This window comes from Oncorhynchus masou, chromosome 3, assembly GCF_036934945.1.
Source record: "Oncorhynchus masou masou isolate Uvic2021 chromosome 3, UVic_Omas_1.1, whole genome shotgun sequence".
In the NCBI taxonomy this organism is placed as follows: domain Eukaryota; kingdom Metazoa; phylum Chordata; class Actinopteri; order Salmoniformes; family Salmonidae; genus Oncorhynchus; species Oncorhynchus masou.
Genome location: NC_088214.1, coordinates 22,361,791 through 22,387,152, shown reverse-complemented (window position 1 = coordinate 22,387,152; position 25,362 = coordinate 22,361,791). Strand labels below are relative to the sequence as shown.

Below are 25,362 nucleotides of genomic sequence, written 5' to 3'. Positions count from 1 at the left end.
GTTCCCATGGTGTTTATACTTGCGTACTATTGTTTGTACAGATGAACGTGGTACCTTCAGGCATTTGGAAATTGCTCCCAAGCATGAACCAGACTTGTGGACCAGACTTGTGGATTTCTTTTGATTTTCCCATGATGTCAAGCAAAGAGGCACTGAGTGTGAAGGTAGGCCCAGAAATACATCCACAAGTACACCTCCAATTGACACAAATGATGTCAATTAGCCATTGTAGTGGTGTGGAACCTAGTGTCCAAGTCACTTATGATGTTGTTCATAGCAGTAAAAACACTGTGTCCATTTGCGTTGCAATCAGTGTTGCCTCAGACAGGGGAGACTCCCATCCATCTCTAAGAGACTCCATCTCTTCCTTTACGGCTCTGATATTGGCTGCCTCTGTGTCAAGTGAGATTTTTCCTGACTGGAGAATCACATTCCTGTCTTCAATGCATTGCAGTACCTGCAATTATGCAAACTGACATGTCATTCAACACAATGCTGCTCACCTCCTTCTTCAGTTGGGAGTAGGGCTGGTTCGGGGGTATGTGGATGGGGAGACAGGGCTGGTTCAGGGTTATGTGGATGGGAAGACAGGGCTGGTTCAGGGGCATGGGGATGGTGAGACAGGGCTGGTTCAGGCGTATGGGGAGACAGGGTTGGTTCAGGGGTATGGGGATGGGGAGACAGGGCTGGTTCAGGGGGTGGGGATGGGGAGACAGGGCTGGTTCAGGGGGTGGGGATGGGGAGACAGGGCTGGTTCAGGGGTATGGGGTATTGGGATGGGGAGACAGGGCTGGTTCAGGGGGTGGGGATGGGGAGACAGGGCTGGTTCAGGCGTATGGGGAGACAGGGCTGGTTCAGGGGTATGGGGTATTGAGATGGGGAGACAGGGCTAGTTCAGGGGGGTGGGGATGGGGAGACAGGGCTGGTTCAGGGGTATGGGGATGGGGAGACAGGGCTGCTGAGCCTGAAGCTGAATCTGTTTGGCCTGGCACCAGGGAAGGGCAAGGATAACTGATTTAGTAAGTTTGCCTGCATTGATTAAACGTCGGCTAAAAGAGGAGTGAAACGTAAACACACATTTTCTGTGACGATATTATTATTCAACTAATGTTTGGGGAGCAAAAGTAGCCTATTTCACTATGGACTAAGCTAATCACCACCACTCATGGGACTACACCCACCTACCTTTGTGAAAAATTGGGTGACACTTTCTTTTCTCTCTCATGTCTTTCTTTCCTTTCTTTTCATTTTTGGAAACCAGATTTTTCTTAGGGATGCTCTACCGGCACTCCAGAATCACAATTCACTGCTAGCAAGTACAGTTCGAGCCTGGTTTGGGGGCAGGTCCGAACCATTTAATTTACATTGTAAACAAAAATATGAATAATAATATAATCAAAATAATATAATCAAATATTATATTAATGATGATAGGTTAATAATTTAATATTGAAAAACATTTACCTAACCCCCCCCCCCCACTTCAAGGTCGCAAGTTAACATTCCAATCAATGTCACTCTTACATTAAACTCGAATGTGCAAATACCTAGAGCTATGTGACTGATAGGTCCCGTATTGATCGCCAGGGGGCGCTAATTGCACACCATCAAGGCAGAATTAGCTCCAGTCCATAACCCATACTGGAAAGCCAATGAGCCATACCTAAAAATGATTTAGCCCTGCCACGCAATTTTGAGTAAGGGCTATTCATATTTTTTTCCCATGTTGGACTTTGTATATGGATATTTACGTGGTGGACTTTTTCCACATACTTTTCAGGTAGTCGATATAAGCCCAAAAGAGTATAGCATGACACAACAAAACTAACCTACTACCCTGACCTACTGATGACACGCAAAGTAGGGCTGTACAGTCCCAGTAATGCTTCTAACATGTTGAGCTTCGCTATGATATTTTGTATTTGTTAAAACAGATTAATTTATATGTTGTCGATAATTGTTCCTCTACATTAATTCAAACTACTGTAGCCCATTCATAGCTTCAGTGATATCACAAATAAATAACATATCGCCTGGGCCTACTTGAGTAGTAGTAGATCTACTAAATGCATGGTTCAGAGGAATGGGGTACTGGGTGGGCAGAAGCATGGGGTTAAGTAAGAGACACGTTGTGAATTGTGTAAACAGCCCCGGGCAATGGGAAAAGTTCATGCCCGGGTCCCTGTAAGAAGAAACCGGTGGAGCGCCAGTGCACAGCCATTTAATCAAGACGACCTGTAAGGGATTAGGGCGATATTGAGGCCGTAATTTAGCCTCACAATGAGCATTAACAATTTCATGTTTTCGCCTCCTGTGTTTATTCTCTAGAAAATTAACATGTGTGGCAAAAGAGCAGCTGTAGGGGAGCATCTTATTCGTCCTAAATGATATAGCCTTTGTCCACAGGCATTCACTACGACTGGCGCACCGATACACGTTTGTGTAGTTTGCATTCGTTTATTGGCAAATTTTAAGAACTATGGAATCACTTAATTGCATGAAATATATTCACGATGAAAAAAAAAATAGATTTTGTTGCTGAGGGTGGGCTCATATCTCTGGTAAATATGCCTCATTTATTAATACAAAATAGCTAGGTATGCATTAAGAAATATTACACTTACAAAAAAAGGTTCTGCATAGAACCAAAAAGGGTTCGATGTTTGCTTAAGGTTCTATATAGAACCGAAATTGTTTTCATATAGAACCCTGTATGGAACTCAAAGTTTATTGACCACATACACAGATTTGCAGCTGTTTTCGACGGTGCAGCAAAAGGCTTGTGTTTCCAGCTCCAACAGTGCAGTAATACCTAGCAATAAAAATGTTTTTGGAAATACACACATTTTAGTTCAGTGAAGAAGAACCCCTGGGGTTCTGATCAAAGAACCTTACAAAAGGGTTCTTTGTAGAACCTTTAGGTGTGCCATCTAAGAAGCGTGTTTTCTAATAGTGTAGGCTTAATTAATATCAAAACGATAATATCACTTATATCACTTCTATATAATTCATATAATTGTTTATATATAATGCAAACCTGATCATCCATAATCATTTCTGATAGGCCGACAATTTTATTTTGAATAGTGTGTCCCTGGGATAATTTTGAGTGAATATGTTTTATTTTAGTAATACAATTGGCAACCTAAAAATATTTACAACTGAATGTCATGGTGTCCACGTTTAGCAGCATATAAGAGAGGCTGTATAGAGAATAGATAAATACATACAACGGGTCTTAAGCGTGTTAGACACATTCAACTTGATACAATCTGTTTGATTTTAGTTAGTTGTCTGAGCTAATAGATCAGATGCTTTCCCATGCAACAAAAACTAACGGTAGGCCTATATAGTTTATCTTGTCTAAGCTACATTATAATGCAATTATTCCGTTAGTAGTCACACCTTTTGACCACAAGAATGACACATGTTAGCTGTTTGACCACCCCATTTGGTTCCTCTGTTTAATCTGCTTCTCACTTAGAGCAAACTTTCGCACCTTGACTCTTTCTCTGGCCAAACCCAGCTTTAATTCTGTCGTAATGAGATCTCACATACCGCCCACTGCACGGGATGAGGAGCACTCCGTGGAGCTTTGATCCGACCGCGCGTGTTTATTGAGACGTTTTACTAACAGACTGCCTTAATAAAGCTTGGTATTAGGACACTAAACTGCAGGAAGCAAACACTTGGGGTTATTGCCGCCTCCTAACGCGTATGTATTGCTTATTTGAAAACAGATGTGCGGCAAGTTAAGCTTGCAATTGAGTGATTCACCCAAACTAAGGTGATAGAGGACTTTTTGTCGTTCAATTATTTCAGAATGAATAGCAACATGTAAGCACATTCTGAATGTAAACTATTTTTTAAACTTGATTGTAATAGCATATTAATGAATGTGCAAATTAAGGTCACACGATCACCAACTGTCTTAATCTAAATGTAGGCCTATATGGCTGCGTTTACAAAGGCAGCCCAATTCTGATATTTTTTTCCCCACTAATTGGTCTTTTGATCAATCACATCAGAACTTTTCATATCAGATCTTTTTCAGAGCTGATTGGTCAAAAGACAAGTCTTGGAAAAAAAAAAATCATAATTCGGGTGCCTACACAGGCAGTCCAATTCTGGTCATTGATTTGGGACTGTCTGTGTAAGTGCAGCCTATTAGGCCACCAGACAATATTTTCAGAATTTACAAAATATATTGGTATTCATTATTTATCCTTCCACCTGTTGGTTTCTCTAATGTGTTTGCTCATGTTTGGAAATATTCTTCAGTAACAAAATTAGTTCATAATCTGATTGTGTACGTGAGCAGGCAGCGCGCTCACGCCTGGAGTCTTGTGTCTTTGGCTGGATGGGACTGGGAGTTACCAACACCTCCTCTCTTTTTCTAAAGTCGTGTGTGTGGCCAGGATATCCATTGCTGCTCACTGTACTACCTGACCTCCAATTGGGCGCCTCGGATTATTTTGGGGAGGAGCTTTACTCGCAGCAAAAAGGGGGAAAGAAGTTAACTCCGAAAAAGTATTCTGTAGTGACGGATGCCCAAAGTTCAGACGTTTTTCCATGTGCGCCTCAGCACACAGAGATGGAAACCGCTTATACCTATTAAGACACGGTACAGCGCGTTCCTGATATTATCATTTTTCAAGTGACAGGACAGGAACTCCTGCTTTGAGCACCTCAGCTTTTCAGAAGTAAAAAGTGGAGCTCTCCCGCTGCATACATTTGGAAGTTCGTTTTACGCAGGAGCATCGTTGAGCTGTGGGTAGAAGAAGACATGCAGGCGCGCTACTCCGTCTCGAGCCCCAACTCTCTGGGCGTCGTGCCTTACATTAGTAGCGACCAAAGCTACTACCGGGCCGCTGCTGGTGGAGGATACACCGGGATGCCGGCCCCTATGAGTATGTACTCTCACGCCGCCCACGACCAATACCCGGCCAGCATGGCGCGAGCCTATGGACCATATACCCCGCAGCCCCAGCCGAAAGATATGGTAAAACCGCCGTACAGTTACATTGCGCTTATTACTATGGCTATCCAGAACTCGCCTGACAAGAAGGTTACCCTGAATGGGATTTATCAGTTTATCATGGAGAGGTTCCCGTTCTACCGAGACAACAAGCAGGGCTGGCAGAACAGCATCAGGCACAACCTCTCTCTTAACGAGTGTTTTGTCAAAGTTCCCCGTGATGACAAAAAGCCTGGCAAGGGGAGCTACTGGACCCTGGACCCGGACTCATACAACATGTTCGAGAACGGCAGCTTCTTGAGGAGGAGGCGACGGTTCAAGAAGAAAGACGCAATGAAAGACAAGGATGACCGGGGTGCTAAGGAGACGCCGTCTAGACAGGGCCGGGACACGGAACAGCCCGTGCAGGGCTCACAGCCTGTCAGGATTCAGGATATTAAGACCGAGAACGGGAACGCTACACCACCACAGACCGCCTCGCCCTCCCTGAGCACCGTGCCCAAAGTCGAGAGCCCCGGCAGCAGCAGCATGTCCAGTGGTGGCAGCCCCCACAGCATCCCGTCCAACAGGTCCATTGGCATGGAGAGCTCCGAGCAGCAGCAGCACCACCACAGCCAGGCCCAGGCACAGGGCTTCAGTGTGGACAACATCATGACTTCCCTCCGGGGGTCCCCACAGGGTGCCACAGAGCTTGCCCCATCCCTCGTCGCCTCATCCAGGACAGGTATAACACCGTCTTTGTCCCTAAGTTATTCACCGAACCAGACGTCAGTCTACAGCTCACCCTGTAACCAAAACTCTATCTCCACTACCTCGAATGCGTCCTACCATTGTAATATGCAAGCAATGAGTTTATACGCTGGGGATAGATCTAGCCACCTAGTTCCTACTACCACCGTGGATGAAACGTTGCCAGATTACTCCATCACTACAACCTCCTCCTCTCTGGCCCACGGCAATCTAAACTCTGCGCAGGAGGGCCACCATCCCCACCAAGGGCGTCTTCCCTCATGGTACCTCAACCAGGCCGGGGACCTGGGCCACCTCGGGGCGACCTACCCCACCCAGCAGCAGAACTTCCACTCCGTGCGCGAGATATTCGAATCTCAAAGAATTGGCTTGAATAATTCTCCAGTGAACGGGAATAACAGCTGTCAAATGTCCTTTCCCTCTAGCCAAGCCATCTACCGCACTCCGGGAGCTTTCGTATATGACTGCAGCAAGTTCTGACCAAAGTTTATTGTATTGATCTTTTTCATAAAAATAACTTGAGTCTTTTCCCCCACCACCTGCCCCAAACGATGGACTAAAACGAACAGAAAAGGACAGAAAAAAAGACATGATCTTGGTTTGTAAAGAACAGTGTTACTGCAAATAACACGTAAGTCTCTTCTCGCTTTTGTGAAATGTTTAAAAGATATGCTAAAGATATGCGAGTCTTTCATGGACATACTATAACGTGTAAATTGCATATAGTAATTTATTTCTAAACTGTAGCCGGATATTATGGACCAAACACCAAAAAGTGTTTCTAAATTGAATTGCCTTAATTGTCCGAATTATGTTCCATTATAAAAAGCGGAACCTGTATATCGTCCTACTCTTTCAAAGTTTCTCCTTTTGTTGAAAAGTATTCTGAAGGAATTTCATTGTTTGTTTAATAAATTGACATTTTATTTGAGTTAAAGCTACGCTTGATTTCTTATAGACTATGACATTCTCAACACTGAAAATGGTGTAGGTTATGGTCTAATGTTCTTGCTTATGGATGCAAGCAAATAATAATGGAAACACGTATTTAATCCTTAAATCGATTGTGTGTTCGGGCTACTGTTTGGGAACCAATTATGGATCAAGGATGTAACTGCATACGAGTTTAGTTGATAGTTTGGGGGATTTTAACCAGACCTTATGTATATGTCCTTCAGGCTTTAGGCCATACTGCACCCTGATTCAAAAATACCGACGTGGGATCAGCGGCAGTGATTGAAAAATCTTTAATCAGTATTTTTTCAAAGACAGGTTAGATTACCATCCTCACTGTAAATGTCCACAGAAAAAATATAATTCTAATCACGGAGTTGGGTCGGTTCGTTTAGGCTAGGACTATGGCCAGACGAGTCCCAATCTCCTAAATAATTAAAGTCTAAAAAAATAAGTGTTGCCTGATAACAAAATCTAAATCGAGTTGAGTAATAAATAATTGCCTAAATTATCATGGAATGTTTCTAGATTAGGAATACATGTATTTATGTATTTTCTAAAGGTTGAATTTTAATGCAACTCGCTACAGTCAGTTGTGATTGAATAGTACGTCCTGTTCTCCAAGAGGTCAACTGCATATAGCCTACAAATAAATTGACCGTATGTGTTTTGATGACTTGAAGTAGCAGTGCATCTAGTTGATTGTTTTACTTCATATTTAAAGGGACACAGCTCTCCTCTTGTCAGACACAAATGGTCTGGCAGCATCTTGACCTGGGGCCCTCTGGCCTCATAACAGTTAGTCGATGCATGCTAGCAGTCCGCACAGCAAAACTGACTTGTTTTGAATAGCCACGTGTGTTTACAGGCACATTCCAACGCTTAGTTAATATCATACCATACATACCAAAGATTTACCCAAGATGTAGCCACACGAGGTTTGGGGACAGCGATCATTTTGACTCCTACTTGACAATACATCTCTATTAGGTAGATGAGAGCTGAACTCATCGTAAAGCGCGTGCACCAAGCTGTAGTCTATATGCCTTTTTATTGAATTACAGTTATTGTATTTTTAATTTAAAACATTCACAAGGGTCTTTCCTAATTTGCATTTTCTTTAGAACTCGAGAAATTTGTAAATATTGTAAATGGCAGGTTAGGGTAAATTTGAAGATTAAAAAAAAAAATTCAGACAGCTGGTTTGCCTCAACTGGTTAGTGAATTGACATATTTCCTCTGTTGTCACATTAAACAATTACAAAAACATGTTCCACTGCCTAAGTTTAAATCTTTGGGGACAGCACGATATGATGTATGGTTGAAGAAAATTCGATGAATTTGGTGAATTTGCCATGATTGGAAACATGGGAGCGTATAGCCATGTCGTGCGTAAATCAGTATATTTATCGTAAACTTCTATCCCTCCAGTTGAATACTCTTATACATTACATATTCAGTTATTTACGGTTTTGTAAATTAAATGGACATACATAGGCCTACTGTCTTGTTTCCAGGTGTGACGGTAGACCTGTGCGTAATGTAGGCCTGTGCCTAAATTAGGCCTGTGCGTAAAGTAGGCCTATACCTTGCGTAAAGTATATACCATATTGTCAAGTTCCAGGAATAAAATAAAACAATCCACTAATTATTATAATAATATAATAATATAAGAACTATTATAATAAACAGTCATTTTTGTACATTTCTAATAAGGCACATTATATCCATGTACCTACATGTACAGTAAGTACATAGCTACCTCAACTACCTCGTACCCCTTGCACATCGACTCGGTAATGGTACTCTCTGTATATAGCCATGTTATTTTTCTACTTCCTATATATGGACATGTTATTTCTCCTCATTATTTTTATTCGTTCACTGTGTCACTATTTCTATTTTTTTATAGAATGTTGTATCTTATCTTTAACTCTCCGTTGATGGAAAAGGACCCGTAAGTAAACATTACACTGCGAGTCTACACCGGTTGTCTACGAAGCATGTGACAAATATTTATTTTATTTCAATTGCAAAACAACATACTGGGCTATATCGCAAAAGGTTATCAGAGGCAAAGGGTTTTTTCACAGTACGAACATGTATAGGCTATATGATGTTTTCAAATAAGAGGCGGTTGGTAGTGATTACCGTGGTTAATTTAGCTGCTAATTGCCTGCATAGGGTCAACAACGCACTTTACATTCATTTAGAACTTCTACTGCTATAGGTTCTGTTAAGCGCTCTATTATTCCACTGTTAACTTTGGGCTATAGCCTAATCTCAATATAACGACATTGGTTGACTTGATGTTCTATTCAAGCGGATGAGTTGTATGAATCGTTTTTTTGCTGTTGTTGTGCATAAATAACTGTTATAAAGGAGGCCCTCGGGGCGACAGGGTCAAACGGGATATGATTGTATGAGCATGGCAGCGTCTCGTGCGTCCTCTGGGCACAAACATAGGCCTGGAGGTTTCTATGAATAAAACAATTGACTTTTTAGTATGTATACGGCCTACAGTTTAGCTGATCGTGTGGGCCGATAACGACATTACCAAAATTAGTTATAATAGCTATAGATAGGCTATTTCCTTTCACAATATAAACAACTTAAACAAAAACAAGAAAACAAAAATACTCATAATAATAGCTAGGCCTATAGTAGTAGCCTATACTAGTTGCAGGCAAATATAATAACAAATATAACTAAAGATAGTAGGAACAAGCTGAATAATAGCCACTATCAAAAATAACTATACCCATAATTACAGATTATGAATCACAATAACAATGACAACAGAATCACAGTGGAGACCAAAAATAAACTGTTAGAAAAATAATTGTGTTTAATAGAGCAACACTTTGGCGTATTTAAAAACGATGGAATGCAGTTCTGTAGTCCCCATTCTCCCCCACGGTCGAATAGTTGTAATCAACCTCATCAAACTAATTAGATCCTTTCCCAAATAATAAACAAACGTCGTGTTAGTCCCAAGATTGATGGCACCCTCGCAGAACTGGCCAGGTCAGGAAGGAATCAAATTCAATCAGAGAACTGGAATCCCTTATCATGGGACGGAAAAGGTAGAGAAGGAGACGCGGGTCAATGGGGAGGATGTCCGCCGCCGGAGCACCATCAACAATACCGCAAGGGAAAGCAAGACAAGGCAGGAGAAAGAGACTGTGCTGTGTGGGTACATAGCAACACTCTTGACTACACAAAACATAATTTCTAGCTTTCTATTCTTGGACCCTACTGCGCAGTTGGAACGTGAACTGCGACGAACACATCCACAAATAGCCTATAGATCTGGCGAAATTCAAGATCAAAATGTGCCATAGTAGTATTTCTACACAATTCCTAAAAGTATCTACAGATTACAGAATAGCATACAAACCGGTCCCACACAAATCTTTATTCAAAACATGCCCTGAATTTATTTGATTAATTTGTCTCGGTCTGAGGACAACTAACAGTAGGCCTAAGTCTTTAACATGCATAATGATAATACCATTAGTGTTATTATTGTTATTATTCAATAGCTATTGTACACATATTATTGATCTGTCGTTGTTTTCTTCTTCTTGTTAGGCCTGCTACTAATCCTCCCACTATACATACCACTACAATAACAACTACTAGGCTATACTAGCCTACTACTACTAGGACTACTACAAAACAACTACTACTACTACTACTACCAGCCTACTACTACCACCATTACGACTACAACTACAACAACAACAACTACTACTAATACTATTACGTCTACTTCTACTATTAGGCTATTACAATGAGATATGACTATTTACATCGATGTTATTACTTAAATGTGTGTGCGTGACTAATTGTGAGTTGTGTATTGAGAAATAGGCCTACTTTATTTTCTTTACAGATAACAATTACCTGTTTTCCTCATTTTAAGGCCTCTATGAAAATGTATTGATTTTGGCATTCAGCTAGGCCTATTGTTTTGAAAGCCTGCACGAGTAACGCTATATACCTGCTTTCACATTGTACATTTGGCAAAACGTCGTTTTTCTAGACACTTTCTCCTCTCTGACTTCACTGTCCTCTAAATATTCTCCCATTTTCCTGAAAGGTTCCGCTACATTCCTGAAAATGGACAGCTTCGCATGCACTTCAGCACGCATCCATCCCTCCTCTCTCCCACATTGTTTTGGCTTAAATACACAAAACAAAGCGACAGTGTTCTACATTCATATGATATTTAATAGTAAAAAAAACAAGATTTCAATATCCGTTTTTTTAAGTAAACAGAATTAGACTAAAAATAGATAATATATATTTCTGATCCCTGGTTGGACATTATTTAACATTAATGAAGATACATATATTCAAATGCAATAGTCCTGAACTTCACCTACTTCATGGTTGATTTACTGATGATTGATAAATTACCATGCGAGTTTAGTAGGCTATAGACTATAGCCTATTTATAAGCATTAGACTTCCCGGGTCCTCACACACAAGCATCACTCAATGGAAAATATTTTTTTTTTGTCTTGGTTTTGTCGCCTTTGTAACAATGCCGTATGTGCCATAATGTTGCCTAGGCTAGAGAAAGGTAAAATCACATCCAGTAACGTGTTAAACAAGTCATTTCGAATTTGAACTAGCCTACTTGGTTGAGATTCGCATAACTTCGATGCCATTTTCAGTTAAATGTATCAGAAAGAGACCCATTGACACCAGGAGGTTTTAAAGAGAATATAAAGAGTTGGAGGTCAAAGTTTAAGGACATATAATTCGTCAATCACCAATTGATAAACATAATTTAAGATTTCCATGTGTGCAGCAGAACAGCTAACTAACAAGATTACTGACAAACGATCAGGGACTTACTTCGCTTGTTAAAATATGTATTTTAACAAAGCAAGTTCCCTGAGAAGTCAATCATAAAAAGTTTAAAAAGTAAACTTTAAGAACTGGGAAAGTATAGGAACAACTACAGTGGGATCACCGCGCGTGCTATTTGCTCTGTGTTCTGCTGTCACGTGCCAAAGCCTGGGGCCCAGAAGAGCTCAACTCAACGGACCAGCACAGGAGATCCGTAATATCAGCTCGCTCTTTGTTATTTCTCTAATACGAATTAAAACACTAAAATAGCTTATTCTACACAGTATCCTAAAAACGAACATGTATTTAACCATCACTAAAATAAAAAATGTACGAGAGCTTAACAAAATATAGCCCATCGTGAATTGAAATAGCCTACTAACTAGCCTACTAACTAACGAATTCTGTCAGCCCTGTACGCTCCACAGTGAAACAGTATATAGGCCTACATTTTTTTTTTACAAATATTAAACAACATTATATTCGCGGATAACAATGATAGCTTGCCTTTATAAAAAATATAAAACAACAACAAATCCTATGCTGCAATAACAACAACATAATGCATAATAGGCTGATGATAGTCTTAACTATTGTGCTAATCAGATTTTTTAACATTGATAAATTCGAATCTAAAGGAAATGGCTGGGATTTAAACATATCAAATGTATTGGATTTCACGAATAATTGAAGAGGTGCCTATTAGTTATTGTTCGATGGGGCTTGTCAATAGTAGCCTCGCATGATTAAATCAAACTGATAGCATTTCCAAACAGCACTATAAACGGAACAAATGGGTCAAAGGAGACTCGTTTAACCGCATTCCTCTCTTTTACCATGTCCCTGAAACAGTGGTGTCACACGCCACCCTGGACTCTGCGCACTTTTCCAGAATAACTCAACACATATTCATTTCCATTTTACCCCGAGCAAGGGGGCAGGGTTGTCGCTAGTTAACACAGCCACAAAGTCCAAATTGTCTTGGAGGGTTTCCCAAACTCGGTCTTAGACCCCGTTTGGGGTAAGGTGTAAGGTTACCAGTGTGGTTAAGGTTAGGGTTAGGGTTAAGATTTGGGTTAGGTTTATAATCAGATTTAGGAGCAGCGGGTAGCCTAGCAGTTAAAAGCGATGGACCAGTAAACAAAAGGTTGCTGGTGTGAATCCTCAAGCTGACTATGTGAATAATCTGTTCTATTGAGCAAAGGAACTTAACCCGAATTGCTCCAGTAAGTCGCTCTGGATAAGAGCTTCTGTTAAATTACTAAAATGTAAAAGAATGTAAGAATAGAAATAGTCGAAAATGGGTGGGGTTTATCCATAATTATGACTTTGTGGCTGTGGTAACTAGGGATGGGTGAGGGAAGAGGGGGGAACACCGTGGCGTCCTACTGCGGCCCTGGAGACTGTGCACCTGTGTGGCTGGGTGACCGACTCAGTCAGCTCAAAAACTGCTGTGTTGGCTCACAGTTGGTTACAATGCCCGATCTCAAAGCGCCATCTGTTTCTAATTAAGAGTCCATATAGACGCAAGCTCGACCTGACAGTCAAACTAGTGAAAGGCTCGAGGTCTTATAGATAAAAAAAAATACCCCACCCACGCCATTGCCTCTTCTCTGAAACTCACAATGTCTCATTAAAGTTTAAGGTTGAACGTCGGTCCCTAAATAGGCATCCAGCTTTTTTGTATTTAGATTATTTACGTAAAAACATATAATGACCTATTACACCACAATGTTTTCTATATGTAAAATACTTTCAAGTTAATCCAGTGCCCACAGCTGAACATAGGCCTATCTTGGTACCGCATGTAGCATATTCAAGGCCCAAATCAAGACACATGTTATATTTAAGCAATAAGGCATAAGGGGGTGTGGTGTATGGCCAATATACCACGGCTAAGGGCTGTTCTTAGCATGACGCATTGAAGAGTGCCTGGACACAGCCCTTAGCCGTGGTATATTGGCCATATACCACAACCCCCCGAGGTGCCTTATTGCTATTATAAACTGGTTACCAACATAATTAGAGAACTAAAAATACAGGTTTTGTCATATAGGTGTAGGTGGTATATGGTCTGATATACCACGTCTCTCAGCCAATCAGCATTCAGGGCACGAACCACCCTTTGTATAATTAAGCAATAAGGCCCGAGGGGGTGTGGGATATGGCCAATAAACCATGACTCGGGGCTGTTCTTTCGCTCGACGAAATGCGAGTGCCTGGACACAGCCTTGGTATATTGACCACATTTCACAAACCCCCAAGGTGCCTTTTTGGTATTGGTTACCAACGCAATTAGAGCAGTACAAATAAATGTTTTGTCATCCCATGGTATACGGTCTGAAATACCCCGGATATTAGCCAATCAGGATTCAGGACTCGAACCACCCAGTTTATAATCAAGATTTTACTCTGCAACAAGGTTATGGCAAAGGTCTTGAACTCGTGTGGTTAGACTATATTAAACAGACATGTTGCACAGAAAACGTTTCATATTAAACACATCCAAACGCGCGCTCCAGCGGAACTCAGTGCACAGGGGGGAATAAAATAAGTAGTGTGATTTCAGATCGAGGGGAAACGGCCATGCCCGAAGACCTACGGATAACCCGAGAAGCCGGGCACGAAACTCAGAAACTACACCGCCTTGCCTTGAAGTTGTCCCTTAAACCTACCTCTGCTCTGCTCTACTTAAACCTACCTCTACTCTGCTCGGTCGTGTGTGGAGACTGGAGACTGAGGCGAATTGTAGCCGATTTTTTACGCACGGTGCTGAGCCATGAAGTCTCGATTCTGCCAGTGTTTTGTTTCCACTCTAGTTAAAATGTACGTTGATATCTTTTAATGTCTCATACCAGACGTGTTGACTATAGGTACATTTTTCTGTTTTAATTATGCAACAAGGAGGAAAACGTGATCAATCTCTACAGCTGTAAATGAGAAGATAATAAATTATGCTGAATTTTCTTTCGATTTCTCATGTTTCCCCTCGTTATAAAACAGGTTGTCCATATCAAATTGTCATCCACTCATTCGATTCACGGCCATATATATCAAACGGAGAAATTATTATTCGTGTATGTTGTGTTGAATTATAATTTCTGGGTTTGAGATTCAACAAGTAGGGTAACATTTGTTCATTTCACAGGCCCTAATACATGTTAACTTTAGAAGGTCTTGGTGCATACCATGAGCGAGTCTATAGATGCAAAGCAACATTTACCTCATATATGTATACTTCTAGAGCTATATTTCTAACAATGGGTGTATTATTCAAATTTTGTCATTACACATGATGAGACAATTATTATTACGATATTGTAATAATTACAAATGATTACATATATGCCTACTTCATATAAACGTTTAAATAATGGAACCTAAATGTAAATACATTAGCTTTATATAAATAGCCCTACATATGAAAATATAAATAGCGCATAGCCTGTACCCTGATGTCAACCCAAAAAATTACATAACCCCCCCCCCCCAAAAAAAAATCACAAAAAAAACAATGGCTTTATTGTAGTGTAGGAAATAAACAGAATAATTCAATAAAAATCAATAAATTTGAACAATGTCTCCTTACTCGATTATCATCTATACTGTACGTCCATCTATGGCCTATGACCATGCTTTATAGGATAGCAATGTAGAGCAAATTCAACGAACTTGAATCTGTGAGCATGTGACATGATACATAAAAGCCGCCCGCCTGGGCCATGCTATTTGAGCCACAGTTGCAGTTGTCTGTGTCTTTCGTAGGTCTCGTTCCATTTTATGGTGCTTGGCAGCCACGAACGTTAGAACCACGTCAACGTTAGACTACACTGGTCACAGTCGACCATGACTGTCTGGCTCTTTTTTCAGGGAATTGTTAGAATTCGTCTAACATGAGAAAGAACATATAGGGACAACGAATAAGGATGCAAAAATGGTACAACGGTTTTATTAACCTTAAACATTTTAATCAGAAAAGTCAAAAGGTGTGCTGTTATTATTTCCTATTTTTCCCTACAGATATAGCCTCAACAGGATCAGTGAATGGTATTTTAGTAAATTGTGATCGATCTTTTACCTTATGCTATTTTAGAATATTTACCAAATAGATTTCAGTCAGCTTTATTTTCAATTTAAAAAAATCACATTCCCATGTTCATGAGTTCCCCCCAGCACACACACACACACACACACACACACACACACACACACACACACACACACACACACACACACACACACACACACACACACACACACACACACACACACACACACACACACACACACACACACACACACACACACACACACACACACACACACACACACACTACACTGTCTTGGCTTCTTATCTCCATAGTGTGCACAGTGTTCTCGCCCTGTTCCTCACACCTTATAACTCCAGAGTGGTGTCATGTCATCAGAGCAGAAATGCAGGGGCAGACCATCACCCACCATAACACACAGGAGCAGGAGGACCAACACAGCCTTGCTGAGAGCAGATGGAGAGAGAAAGGGATGAACAGTAGACACAAATGATCATAACAGTGATCTACATGAAGTGAAAGAGCAATGAGGAGAGGGAGAAGAGATGGAATTGATATACTTTCTTTCTCATAAATACCTGTGTTGCATTTATGCACACTCTTTTGCAAGGAACAATATATTTTTATGTTTATGAGAATGTGTTTTTGCGTGTGTGTGTGTGTGTGTGTGTGTGTGTGTGTGTGTGTGTGTGTGTGTGTGTGTGTGTGTGTGTGGTGTGTGCGTATGTGCATGTGAATGCATATGTGTGTGTGTGTTTTCGGGGGTAGCAATGTCGTAAATAAAAGTCCCATTGGCCACCAATCCCAGGCTGCAGCATCCCGCTGGCCCGGACGGCCCGGCCAGCACCAGATGATACATTGAGGGTGTATGTGTACATTCTGTTCTGTTGTGATTTGAGGGAGAGAATAAGTCTTAGACCACCAAAACAGTCTGTAAGCCGTCTGCATACTGAACAGGCCTCTTCCTCTACTTCTCTTTCTCCAGTCACCTCTCTTTCCTCTTCTCTTTCCTCTCTTGCTGGTTTCCCACTAGGTATCGCTGCCAATGTCACATGCATCTAAAGGTTCAGAAATTGGTCAAGTAATCGTTGTTTTTTGTTGCCTAAGTCTACAACATTAAGCAAATAATTAATTCTACAATTAACCCTGAAGCCAGGAGTAAAAACATTCTTATAATTATATAAAAATATACTTTTCCCTCACCTCTACTGCTGAAGACAAAGTCTTAATTCTTTCAGAGGTGGTGTTGATAGCCATTCAGAGGAAGCTACTGTGTGATGGCTGATGGGTAATGGAATTGAACTGGGGGAAGCAGAGCAGCAGACAGGAGAGTGGATCCAGATGATGTCACCAAATACATAACCACTGGACTGCAGACAGAAGCCAGGGTTTTCCCTCCCTCCCTCCCTCCCTCCCTCCCTCCCTCCCTCCCTCCCTCCCTCCCTCCCCCCTCCCTCCCTCCCTCCCTCCCTCCCTCCCTCCCTCCCTCCCTCCCTCCCTCCCTCCCTCCCTCCCTCCCTCCTCCCTCCCTCCCTCCCTCCCTCCCTCCCTCCTATTAGTGTTTGTGTGTGTGTGTCCATTCGTGTGTGTGTGTGCGTGTGTCCCCTTTAGTGTGTGTTTGTGTGTGTGTGTGCCAGAGAGAGAGAAGGAGTGAGCTTTGTTTGAGTGACAGCCTTGCACTCAGGCATGCTCCATGTTTCCACTTAGATTATGATCAGTCTATGCAACCAGAATAGCAGGAAGGGGTGATTTACCTCCTGAAGCACTGTTTTTTAAACACACGGGCATGGGCAAGGGGGCACACACAGGCACTCAGACACTGGTACACACACACAAACATGCATGCTCACAAACATAACCACACACACACTTGCACACACACACACATACATACACGCACACACAGCAGTGTCATGGAGGATTACTATGCTGGGGGGTGTGAGGTGAAACACTGACATAGAAACCCAAGCCGGTGAAAATAATAACATTCACTAAACCCACAACTATTAGAATATTACACTCAGTTAGAACACTGAAGTAGATGCATGTTTCAAATAACTCAACAGGAGTTATGACCAGATGGAACAGCACATATGTATCCTATTTAGTCTATAGAGCTAACCTCAACTGGTCACATATCCTGTTTTATCAATGTAATCTTCTAATGTAGTAATCATATGCCATTGAAAGAAATCGCAGAAGAAAATAAGAAATGTAAGAAATGCGTAAAAAAATGGAAACATTTTGCGATGCTTAGGCCTATACCATATGTAACATTTTAATATGTCTGGAATTCATACTTAAAAAACAATATTAGAATAGGGTTTCAACCAACATTCTATATAGGTCTCAATTCTATATACTATTCATTATAATAATGCAAAAATTATTCTAAATGGTGGTTGTCAGTCAGTACCACTGGACAATCTGCCCTTTGACCCCTCTGTTCAATAGAAAGCAGATATCCTTCCTTATGGGGCGTTTCAACAACTTGTTGTTTACACTCAAGTCAACAAATGTTCTCTAAGTCCTCCTTCTCTTGCTTGACTGCTTGACTGGATAAAATCTCTGACAGGATCAGACAAAAAGTAGAAAGAAGGCGAGGAAGATGGAGGATGTAAGAATGCATATATGTTTGTATGTGTGTGTATGTTTAAGTGATGGACAGATCAGCCAGGTTACCCGTGATACAAGTCAGTATTGGATGTCCATCCATGTCTGAGGAAGTCAGGAGATGATGTGGAAACCAGCCACTAGGGGCAACAGTGAGCGCTGTGGAAGGGGACGGTGGATTGGCATGAGCACCTGCCTTTGATTCCAAAGGTTTGAATCCAGCAATAGAAAGTTATTTTTGTTTTAAGCCTATGCCAAACCTTAACCCTTACCTTATCCATTCAAAGTTAATACCTAACCTTAACCCTTACCTTATCCATTCAAAGTTAATACCTAACCTTAACCCTTACCTTATCCATTCAAAGTTAATGGTTAACCTTAACCCTTACCTTATCCATTCAAAGTTAATACCTAACCTTAACCCTTACCTTATCCATTCAAAGTTAATACCTAACCTTAACCCTTACCTTATCCATTCAAAGTTAATACCTAACCTTAACCCTTACCTTATCCATTCAAAGTTAATACCTAACCTTAACCCTTACCTTATCCATTCAAAGTTAATACCTAACCTTAACCCTTACCTTATCCATTCAAAGTTAATGGCTAACCTTAAAAATTCAGAGTTAATACATAAACTTAACCCCAAACACTTCTAAATTTGACATTTGGAACAACTTCTAAATTTGACATTTGAGAAACATGGATGAACTTCTAGTTCTGACGTGAGACTGTGAGATCTGGTAGGGACAGATTGAGAAAAGGAGAGAGCGATGGAGGGAGGGGTGGACTGGCATCGTAATCACTCTCACAGGCAATTGATAATGTGCAGTCGAGTCCTCCTCACTATTTGTTTTAACGTCAAATTGTTACGATTAGGAGGTAAGATCTTTCAACTTCCCCTTCCCAGCACAGGCCTTGACAAATTAGAATGCAATTTAAAACAGCAGAGTTATAAATTAACTGTCTGTGTTCCATATGTGCCGGGTATAGATGGAGGTAAGAGCACACCTACTTACACTATACATACAATAGTATGTGTACATCCCTTCAAATGAGTGGATTATGCTATTTCAGCCACACCCGTTGAGGACAGGTTGTAAAATCAAGCACAGAGCGATGCAATCTCCATAGGTGTCACCTTTCATACAAGTCAGTTCGTCAAATTTCTGCCCTGCTTGAGCTGCCCCGGTCAACTGTAAGTGCTGTTAATTTGAAGTGGAAACGTCTAGGAGCAATAACGGCTCTGCCGCAAAGTGGTAGTCCACACAAGCTCACAGAACGGGACCGCCTAGGGCGCGTAGCGTGTAAAAATCATCTTTCCTCAGTTGCAATACTCTAATGAGTTCCAAACTGCCTCTGAAAGCATCGTCAGCACACTAACTGTTCGTCTGGAATTTCATGAAATGGGTTTCCACGGCCGAGCAGCCGCACACAAGCATTCTCTGGAGTGTTGAATCACGATTCACCATCTGGTAGTCCGACGGACTCTCTCGCTCGCTCTCTCTCTCTCTCTCTCTCTCTCTGAGCTGTATGTGTGCTGGAAAGACATATTTTGTCAGTGATTCCTCTCCCAGATAGCTCCAGATCAGTGGTTCATATCTCTGCTCCATCTCCAGGCTCTCTGTTCATGTAAACATACCCAGTCTATGACTGCTCTAATGTTTTCCCCACTGTGTTTACACTGACAATTCATAAAAACATGTGAACTTATGGAAAAAGAGTCCAGACAATGGACATGAGAATAGATGCATGCACATTTATATTTTAGCAGACAGTCTTATCCAGAGCAATTAGGATTAAGTGCCTTGCTCAAGGAAACTCAGGGATTCAGCTCAGGGATTCAAACTAGCAACCTTTCAGTTACTGGTCCAACACTCTTAACCACTAGGCTACCTGCCGCCACATAATTACAGTTACAATAATGGCCTACATCTAAAACAATTGAGTGCTTTTCAGAGTGTACAATGTACTGCATGAAATATAGCTTTGACAGTGCTGTAGGCGACATTAATAAGGTGGTTCCAGTAAACCATAGTCAACAAAGATTCCAAAAGAAGAAACTTCAGATATCTACCTGGATAGCAATACAAAGACATGGACTCTTACACCACATCATTCACACACATCATCATCATGCGTTTGTTTAATGTACAGACTGAACCTGAAACACGCACACACACACACACACACACACATCACTCTGGTCCTCATGCTGTAGTCCGCTTTCAGCGGGCCACCGATGACCAACAAAAAGAGAGACCAAACCAAGAGGAAGACTCCACCTCCCACCCTCTCTGGGTATCATACTGGCATGGAATAGAAACCAGGAGGCAATGCAGCCCCATGAGTTACAGCATACAGTTAAGTAAACCAAGCTACAACCATTGGGATTAACAAAAAATTAGATGAGAAAATAATCATATTGAAATGCACATATTATTCAATCATACAATGCCTCCATTACACTCCATGTAATAAGTTCCAAGATCAAAGCGTTATACACAGAAACGTTTTCCTCTTTTCCACCGTCTGTCTTTCAGCTGAAAAGACTGAAAAGTCCCCTGGACTTCAAAGCAGAGACGGAGAAAGTAATTTACCCTTATCTTAATTGACCTTTATCTTCATAATGATCTTACACATTGGGACTGGGTGGGTGGGGGGGGACTCGGACTGACAAACACACGCTAGCACGCACGTACGCAATCACACACACACACACACACACACACACACACACACACACACACACACACACACACACACACACACACACACACACACACACACACACACACACACACACACACACACACACACACACACACACACACACACACACACACACACACACACACACACACACACACACACACTTACAGACTTCTGGAGTGTCTGCTGGAGTTTGAAATAATGAATAGTCTCTGGTTCTCTGGCTTTCTAATCTCCCGCAGACCCAGACACGTCATTTGCCAGTGATTAATGATGACCTAATGTTTTGTTTACTTCATGCTCATAACGGGGATGGAGCATAGAGCCTTATTGGGAAACATAAAAGGGTTCCTTCGGCTTGTGCTGCAGGACCATGCACACACACACACACACACACACACGCACGCACGCACGCACGCAGGCAGGCAGGCACACACACACGCACGCACACACGCAGGCACACACACACACACACACACACACACACACACACACACACACGCACACACACACACACACACACACACACACACACACACACACACACACACACACACACACACACACACACACACACACACACACACACACACACACACACACACACACACACACACACAGAGAGAAGTAAACAGCTCTGCACTGGAGCCACCTGGCACAGCACCCACTGCGTGATGAGGGCCGTCTGCTGCTCTGCTCTGGGGTTTACAGGAAACTCAGTGAACATATATGATTGGATGTCATGGAGCAGACGTCACTTCAAACGACAATCCAGAGGTCACAAACTTGATTTGAGCTTGGTAAATATGACCAATGACCAACCTCTATACATGCAGACTTTTGCTTCTCAACAACTGGCCGTATCCTGAAATCTGGGTGACAGGTGACAATAATTGTCAATTATTGTAGGGTCAAGAGTCCAGTGTGTCAGTCCACTCTAAATATCACAAACCTTGCTTCTGGCTGTGGTTCTGTGGTATTTTTCAAAGCAAATGAGATGGACTCAAGCCAGGCAGTCCTGATGTTTGCATACAGGAAATGCTGACCCCGCTTAGGAAAATAAACATGGCTACACATACCGTGAAACTTCCTGGAGGTTTGTGAGCGAGAGTGTGATTGTGTGCCTGTGTGAGTCAGTGAGTGTGAATATGAGGGTGTGTATGTGTGTCCATGTGTGCGTTTGTGTGAGTCAGTCAGTCAGTCAGTGTGTGTGTGTGTGTGTGTGTGTGTGTGTGTTCGGCAGTGACGTGCGGTGGCTGGGTAGGTACTAGCTATTATCAAAGCCAAATTTACTCACAAGTAAACCTTGATGAAGCCCAAGTTCACCATACATCAGATATCTCCAACAACCAGTGACATAGGCTATTAACCGAAATTGAAAAACTATTTTCACCAAATGTAAATAACAATGTAGCCAAGACACACAAGCGATAGCCTCTGTTTGCAACACATTTCATATCATCCAACAAAATGACACGCTGCTCTACTCAGCCATAGACCAACGTAGCATCTGCAGTTACAACCAATAGGTGGCACTAAAAGACCAACATGTGGACACATTTCATCCGAATAGTTTGTGACGCAATCTCCATGGCCTTTCACAATGGATTTACAATTCTTCCAAAGCACCGCGTGCGATGTGTGCAAACAAACAAACAAGCAAACACACACACACAATCGCACATATAATAATATTATTATGTGAAATATAATTACACACACATATACAGGATAATAAATAAGGTGCAAATTAAATGTCCATGTCAACAATCAAAATAACTGAAAATGCAGTTGAAAATGTAAAAAAAAGTGTCATCAAAACAAAACTCTAGCTTGATAAATCAAATGGGATGTTGTCTATTCTCATGTTCATTCAACAGTAGCTCAACCTGCAAATTGCAAAGGAAAAATAATTTAGGCCTATCTTTACTTCTCAATGAAGTCCATTTGTCTGTCCTTCTGGATGAATCTCTTAGTGACAGTGTTGTAGGGCCAAGAATGACAACATGATCAAACCTGGCGTTCATTTGAAAACTGATACTGTCCAAAATGTTGTATTCCTCTCCTCTCATCTGATTGACTGTCTGATCCGGGTTGCCTTGTCTGTCAGGCCGAGAATGGTGCATTCGATTGGATGATTTTCTGTCCATTCCCCTGAAGAAGGTCAGGAAGAACAGGTGTTGGTCTCCCTCTCTGAATTATACCAAGTTTTCCTTGGAAATCCAACTTGGAAAATTCTTTAGGTGCAGTATAGTGTCCATTTGTTAGGTGGTTTTTGCTAGCTAGCTAGCTTCGTTTAGTTCAAGGGGTGCGAGCGCCAAATATGTCAACATGCCCAAATGTGCAGGGCCTCGTTTCTCATTCCTCACTGGTATATCACAGGAATGCCAGATGAGAAAGTTCACTGAGTCAAGAGGCGTCCAAAAAGCTGTCCATTTGTCAGGTGATTCTCGCTAGCTAGCTGCATTTGGTTCAACAGATGCAAGCACAAAGTTATATAGACATTCCCAAATGTGCAGGGCTTCGTTTCCCAGAGCCTTTGTAGCATGAAGATCATTGTTAGAACCATCTTCAGATGTATATTTAGTAGCTGATCTGTGTCCCATAGCCTTCATTAGTAACTTTGATCTTCAAAAAACATTTGCACATCTACAAGTGATCCAGACCACTTGTAGAGCAGCCAAAGTGCATCGTGAGATGTTTTTTGACCTCCCGAGTCACTTTATTCACCGAAGTTCTCCGCTAAACATAGAATCAAGATGTTTAGGCTAGGCATCTGTCTGACTGTGACCACTGATAACTTCAGAACGAAGATGACGACAAATACAAAGTTACCAAAGTATTTGCAATTGTTACAAACAAGTGAAAGATAAAATGATGCTTCAAATGAGAACTGAGATGATTGCATTGAGAGATAAATGAGCTTCATGGGACTATACATTTAAATCATATTGAAATAGTATATTCTTATTATGCCACCAGGCAAATTTTTGCCTCAATATTTCTTGTTGTGATGTGTGACAGGATGTGTACAACGATGTACCCAATCTGTGATTTTAGTGCATTATTATTGGGTAAGCATAATAAGCCACCTCAATATATTCAGCCATAGTTGGTAATATCTCCTCGCTGCTCCGTTGTCAGTATTGTGGAGTAATTCTAATGTGAAGGTAAGATCTGAATGGACAAGGCTGATCGGAGAGCAGCGTTGCTTTTGTTTTGATCCTATCAGCATCGACATATGGTCCAACGGTGCACTTAGCAAACGTTCTCTCTGTTTGGGAAACACTCGTAAAAAATTGTCCCACAATAACGATGCAACTAGTATGATCATTGTAATGCATTGCAACTGGAAAACGGGGCCAAGAGGTTACCCCAGGCTTACCCACACAACATGTTTTGGCAATACACATGCGCAAAATATGAAATTGTCTCAATACAACGAATGAAGCCGGGCAAAACAGCGAGGTCTACGCTGACCTTATCCATCAACAGTGACTAGAGTCAGGAATGGCATCAACAGTGACTAGTCAGGAACGGTATCAACAGTGACTAGAGTCAGGAATGGCATCAACAGTGACTAGTCAGGAACGGTATCAACAGTGACTAGAGTCAGGAATGGTATCAACAGTGACTAGAGTCAGGAACAGTATCATCAGTGACTAGAGTCAGGAATGGTATCAACAGTGACTAGTCAGGAACGGTATCAACAGTGACTAGAGTCAGGAACGGCATCAACAGTGACTAGAGTCAGGAACGGTATCAACAGTGACTAGAGTCAGGAACGGTATCAACAGTGACTAGAGTCAGGAACGGTATCAACAGTGACTAGAGTCAGGAACGGCATCAACAGTGACTAGAGTCAGGAACGGTATCAACAGTGACTAGAGTCAGGAATGGTATCAACAGTGACTAGATTCAGGAAAGGTATCAACAGTGACTAGAGTCAGGAACGGCATCAACAGTGACTAGATTCAGGAACGGCATCAACAGTGACTAGAGTCAGGAACGGCATCAACAGTGACTAGAGTCAGGAACGGTATCAACAGTGACTAGAGTCAGGAACGGCATCAACACTGACTAGAGTCAGGAACAGCATCAACAGTGACTAGAGTCAGGAACGGCATCAACACTGACTAGAGTCAGGAACGGCATCAACAGTGACAAGAGTCAGGAACGGCATCATTAGTGACTAGAGTCAGGAATGGTATCAACAGTGACTAGAGTCAGGAACAGCATCAACAGTGACTAGTCAGGAACGGCATCAACACTGACTAGAGTCAGGAACGGTATCAACAGTGACTAGTCAGGAACGGCATCAACAGTGACTAGAGTCAGGAACGGTATCAACAGTGACTAGAGTCAGGAACAGCATCAACAGTGACTAGTCAGGAACGGCATCAACAGTGACTAGAGTCAGGAACGGCATCAACAGTGACTAGA

The 25,362-nt window shown here is 41.7% G+C and overlaps 1 protein-coding gene across 2 annotated transcripts in view; it reads left to right on the top strand.

The window, feature by feature from the left end:
• The first annotated feature begins 4,513 nt into the window (after positions 1-4,513).
• Positions 4,514-25,362, top strand: part of LOC135512887 (forkhead box C1-A-like) — a 47,830-nt gene continuing 26,981 nt past the window's right edge. The window contains exon 1 of one of the 2 annotated variants that reach the window (XR_010451470.1): positions 4,514-6,359. Coding sequence is in view for 1 of the 2 variants with exons in the window: in XM_064935370.1 (XP_064791442.1) it covers positions 4,787-6,208 (1,422 nt within the window). In the remaining variant the exon portion in view is untranslated. Of the gene's footprint in view, positions 6,660-25,362 lie in introns of those variants that run through there. The other variant, XM_064935370.1, reaches the window with a different exon arrangement.